This window comes from Corvus brachyrhynchos, unplaced genomic scaffold (genome assembly GCF_000691975.1).
Source record: "Corvus brachyrhynchos isolate BGI_N302 unplaced genomic scaffold, ASM69197v1 scaffold466, whole genome shotgun sequence".
NCBI lineage: Eukaryota > Metazoa > Chordata > Aves > Passeriformes > Corvidae > Corvus > Corvus brachyrhynchos.
Genome location: NW_008238635.1, coordinates 966,224 through 971,687, shown reverse-complemented (window position 1 = coordinate 971,687; position 5,464 = coordinate 966,224). Strand labels below are relative to the sequence as shown.

The 5,464-nt window shown below is 47.9% G+C and overlaps 1 protein-coding gene across 2 annotated transcripts in view; it reads left to right on the top strand.

Annotated features, from left to right (window-relative positions):
- RFWD2 (ring finger and WD repeat domain 2) overlaps positions 1 to 5,159 on the top strand; it is a 125,090-nt gene extending 119,931 nt beyond the window's left edge. For both annotated transcript variants that reach the window (XM_017737437.1, XM_017737438.1), the window contains exons 18-19: positions 867 to 911; positions 2,795 to 5,159. In XM_017737437.1, coding sequence (XP_017592926.1) covers positions 867 to 911; positions 2,795 to 2,812 — 63 coding nt within the window. In that variant the 3' untranslated portion in view covers positions 2,813 to 5,159. The remainder of the gene's footprint in view (positions 1 to 866; positions 912 to 2,794) is intronic.
- Positions 5,160 to 5,464: the final 305 nt, after the last annotated feature.

Sequence of the window (5,464 nt, the reverse complement as noted above, 5' to 3'; positions counted from 1 at the left end):
CTGGCACGGGGCTGGCTGTGGGACACCCATCTGGGGGCAGTGCTTCTCCCTCAGCATGTCTGGGGCTCTTGCCAGCACCCCGGTGCTTACATGCTTTAGGTTATTGGCACTGTGTCATTCCTTTGGATTTCCCTGTAGATTTTGGATAGGATTTTGGCTGGGGAGGGTGCATCTGTGCTTGCTGGTCACGTGAGGAATGTGGTCTGGAGAGAAGATGCTCTCTCTCCTTCTGCTTTTGCCGGGGGGTTGCCTGACTGATGCAGCAGACCATTAATTTGCAGTCAACCAGGATATCTCCAAATGCGACTCCATCAATTGGCAGGAGGTAAATAGATGCTGCCTCTCTGCTTAAGGCAGGGCTGGAGCCCTCTCTGTTTGTCTTCCTCCTCAAACTGGGTGCACCTGCTATTGCTCTCTAATCTCTCCTCCTCTTTGTTTTACTCATCTGCAGCCTCCTGTACTCGGAGCTGGAGGGGTTTTGAAATGGTGATTAGTTGGTTTCGTTAGGGTGCTGGAGACCTTTGTCCATAGGCTGCCAAAAGATGAAAATAACTATTATTTTTATTAGTCCACCTCACAGGGAGGCTGTGAGATTTAGTTCATGTTTGTAAATTGCTTTGGAGATTCAAAGCTCTGTACAAGCACTAAGGATTATTGCTTTCTAATTCTTCAAGGTAGTTTAATTTATGAAGACTTCTAGCCTTGAAAGCATCTCAGATATAGGAAGAGTTAAATCCCTTTGAAATTAGATATACTTCTAATGTTTAAGATAAAAATAACTTCTTCTCTGCTGCTTCATCCAAAAAAGGGGGGAAATAAAAGTAATGGCAGGTTCTGATAGTGCCTTTTTTTTTTTTTTTTTCCAGGAGTCCAACGTGCTTATTGCTGCTAACAGTCAGGGTACAATTAAGGTAAGTTATTTTACACATCTCGCCTCTAAACACTTGAATCTGTTGATAGTAAAGAGCAAGGTCAGAGACACTGAACAGCCAGGAGAAACCATTAGAGAAGGTCATCTTGGCTGTGGAGGTTTGTAATTTAAATGATGTATTTGCCTCTGGCACACAGTGGAGCGAGCAGGCAGTGCCCCAGCAGTGAAACCAGTTGCAGTGAGGTGTGGAAGAGTTGCTGGTGGGCATCCAGCACCCGCTGCTGCTCCTTGGTGTCCTGGCACCACAGAGAGCCTGGCACAAGCACCTCCCCAGGCCGGTGCTGGCTCCCACGGCAGCAGAGGCTGAGTGTTAACTCACCAGCGTTAACCTGAGCCCGTCCTCTGGCTGCTGCAGGTGCAGCAGGGCTGAGAGCTGAGCTGCTGGTGCGCAGGTGGCTGGAGCAGGGCAGGAATGAGCGGGGATGCTCCCTGTCTCTGCTGACTCTGGTGCTCAGACAGGCAGTAACCATGCAGCAGCTGCCAGCACGGGGCTTTGGGAAAGCATCAGCCTTCCCCGTGCACCGAGATGCCAGCGCAGTGCCAGGTTTTCAGCGCTTGAATTAAGTCTCCCAGAGTGTCTGTTCAATGCATTTCCATCCATGGAATGTCAGGTGATGATAGGGAAAGGACTGCCCTTCTTTATGTGTCCCTCAGCCAAGGCAGTACCAAACTGAACCCAAACGCAGAACTTCATCCCACATTCTACACAGCAGCACTGCCCTCCACCCATGCTGTTAGGTTTAGTGGTTAATGCCCTAAGCCTGTAGCCCAGACCCCTGGCAGCGTTCTGGAGCTGCTGCTAAAGGGGTTTACCTGCTGTCTGCAGAGTCATACACTGCACTGTCACTGTCATGAGGCTGAGGTCCTGATTGTCCCTCACATTCCTGAGGCAGTAGCAGTTCTCTGGAGCCATACCAGAGCTGCTGGTCTGAACCACCCTGGAAAAATCACCAAGAATGCAAGAATGGTGAGAGACCCAAGTGGTCTGTGTTTAACTGCGTGTCAAGATTTTTTCCCCTTTTCTTGGACTCAGGTGGCTGGGTTACTCCTGCTGTTGCAGCATGTGATGCTGTAGCCTCTCATTCATAGGGTATTTATCACATTCTGGAATTGGTTGGTGGTCACTTTGCTCACTTCCTCCTTAGTAAAATGGACAAAATGCACCGACACTTTTGATATTTTGAAGTGAATCCAGCAGCAAGAGCAATGATTAGAAAGGAGAGGTTTTGCTCGTGCACTTTGCTTGTTAATGAGAGAAGGTAGACAGAGAGAAATGTGCAAACAGCCAGGGCTGTCAGAACTCTGGTGTCTCCATTTGCCTTTGGCAGCATGCAGCAGGAAGGTGGGATGGTCTGGGAGAGGCCTGGGTTTGCCCAAACCCACACCACTGTGGGGACAGATGCCATACTGGGCATTACCCATGAGCTACAGCTCTAGAGCTTGTCCCAGTAAAGCCCAACCAGGCTAATGCAGACTGTGGCAGCCCCACAGGCACTTTTCTGCTGCCAGAGGCTGCTGTTCCATCCCAGCCTGGACAAGGGAAACAAGAGCACAGAGGGCTGGGATGACAAAAGCTCTGATCTCTGTTACAGGATTTCCAAGAGCTGTGTGATTGAGGGGAAATGAGGCATCTGTGGATGGTTTTGCTTCATGGCTCATTTATCATCACACAAGCAGACATCAAAATTGGGATGCTTGCCAAGTGCTTATCCCATTTGTGGGATATTATTGCATGCTGGTGAAGAAAGGGTAAGGGGTGGAGATGGAAGGGTCAGTCCTGTCTTGGTGATCTATTTGCTGACGTAGGAAATACCGAATGTCATAAATTCCTATTCTAAATGTCTCGTCTTCCTTACTAATCAGGTACTGGAGCTGGTATGAAGGGTTTTCTCTCAAGGCATGAGGTACTTGGTCCTGCTGATATGCTACAGTATTCATCTGGGAACCACAGTGGGACAAGAAACCAAAACCACCTTGATGTTCCTCCCCCAAAACGATCATGTTTGGGTTTTTTTCCATTTATGGACTTTCTAGGACATTTTGAGATACTGGTAACACCAGTGAACTGTGCCATCAACATTAACTCCACAGACTTTGCTGGTGGTGGTGGTGGTACGGTTGTCTAATTTTTATGATAGGAAAACAAATTCTTTTAAATAAAGACAAAAAGGAATAATAAAATTTATTGAGCCACAAGCTGAAGCTGGAAGATTGTCTTGTTGCATAAGGGAACAGATTTACTTGTGAAGGGAGCTTACGGGAGCACACAGGGCTGTCCTCAGTTGCACATCTCCAGTTACGTTCGTCTGGACTCTTCTTCATCCTCACTGGAAAAAGAAAGTCTCTAAGCCTTACCTGGACACGCAAGCAATTCACTTTGAAATGCCATCATGGTATGGTTCTGTTGTTCCTTTGATTTATTAATTATTTTTTAGATGCATTATATGTTGAGAAATGTCACCGAGGTTGACACCGTTGGAGACCGAAGTCCTCTAGTCATCAAGAAGAGAAGGACACCTTCCCCTTCCTCCTCTCCTTAGACCCCTTCCTTGCCCCAAAGGGGCAGTTCTGAAGGAGAGGATTAAGTTTCATGTGGGCCACCTGCCAGCAGCAAGATGCTGAGATGAGGGGGCCTGCAGTTCCTGGGACCTGGACTGACCTTGCCAAGACATCGTGGGATCAAGATCTGCCTCCCACTGGCCTGGCTGTGTCTGGCTATCTCAGCTACAGGAGGAAGCTTCTAGATCCAGTTACCAAAGCCCTGCACCACTCAATCACCTGTGTGGTCTGGTTGTGTTTGCCCCTCTCTGCACACCGTGGAAGCCAAGCATTTGAATGTTGTAATAAGAGAGGGGACACAGTTGGTTTGTAACGTGTTTTCAGAGCCATGATATAAGTAGCCTTATTTTTAATGGTCATGCATACACTTAATTGTACATATGGAGGGGGAATAAACCATGAAGCTGGGAGTCGTTGTTGCTTTCTTGGCAGGATAGCAGAGCAGATAAGAAGGTGCAGACGGTCGTCACGAGCAGCAGCCAAGCTAAACTGTCAGGATTGCTGCCAGAACTCGTTAAGCTTGCAAGTGGATTTGGTGGGCGTCACGTCTTTTCCCTGCCGTGAGTACCAAAGGTTCAGTGCAGACAGTGGTACCTGTGGGAGTGTTCTGGTTTGCACACACATTCTCTCTCCGTTCATTGCCTGCAGTCCGTGTCAGCAAAGCAAGGCTCTGCTGTGGTCATGGGCTACCCATGCAGGAACCCTAACAGGCCTCGTGTCCTGCAGGTGTTCAAAGCCTGATTCTGATCTTCCCAGGAGCATTGTGTGATCTTCTCACACCCTTTGCTCACAGAGCAGGGAGGAAGAGCAAGGATGCTCTTGATATGAATAAAGAAGCAGGGATGAAGCCTTATAGCAGAACTGGGGACAGCTCCTGTCCTGGCTCAGTGCTGGTGCACGTTTCTAGAGGGTCATCTACGCTCCTTCAAAGGTAGAAGGATGTGGGGGCACACCACCAGTAGCTTCTGGACAGTCTAGTCCAGTGGGGAGAAAAGTGCTGCTGAGCTCCAAGGGAGGGGTGGTGGATGGCTTTCAGATGCTGCATGCTGGTTTTCTTCCATGATTTCTGGTGTGTCAGTGGGGGTGAGAGTGAGGAGAGAAGGAAAGGAGAGAGGAGAGAGCACGCCAGCTTGTGTCCTGCTCAGAGTGCTACCTGCAGCTCTCTGTTGTATGAGTGAGCCGAGTCACTGTGGCGGAAGAAAACAAAATTGGTTCCTTCTGCCTGATGGCAGCTGTCCGACACGTCACACTGAGCACTAGTTTGATTTCCATTTTGCTGCATTTTAAGAGCATTTGGTGTGGAGTGACAGTGCTGAGCATCCATCCCAGCCAGGCCCCTCCAAAGGCAGGGCTGATGTGCTGAGCCATTGCCATTGCTCTTCCTGCTTCCCCTGGTTTCAGGTGTGGGTTTTCCCCAGCCTCTGGCTTGTTTATCAATGCCTACTCATTTATTTTGCAAACTGCCATGGCTGCTGTTGTAGCCCAGCCTGGTGCCACGCAGCTGCTGTTGGCAGGTGACCTCATTCCTTCTCTCCCCCCACTTGAAGATCCTCTGTGTTTTAAATTGAAATTGCTCTGACAAAGCTGAGATCTTTAAACAGGAGAAAAAAAGCAGCTGTTTTGAATGCTGTAAGGTTACTCCTTGAATTAAACAGGGAAAGCTGTTTAACATCGGCCGCCTTTATTTCTTCGGTTTTCATTCTATTTCAATCAAGATAAAATGCAAATTTGGTGTCTGGCCCTAATTAGAAACACAGCAGCTCATAAACACAAGTTGATGGCATTTTTTTGTCTTCGTCTCTTTGTCACAAGAGGTAATGCTCCTTATTTTAATCCCCTTAATTTTCTTTCCTTCAGGTAACTCTTCACAGTTGACATATTAAGTCACATATAATTACTGTAATTTTGTTTGGTTTTTTTAAACAGCGTGTGGTCAGTATTTTTTTTAATTAGACACCTCCTCAACAAATGGTT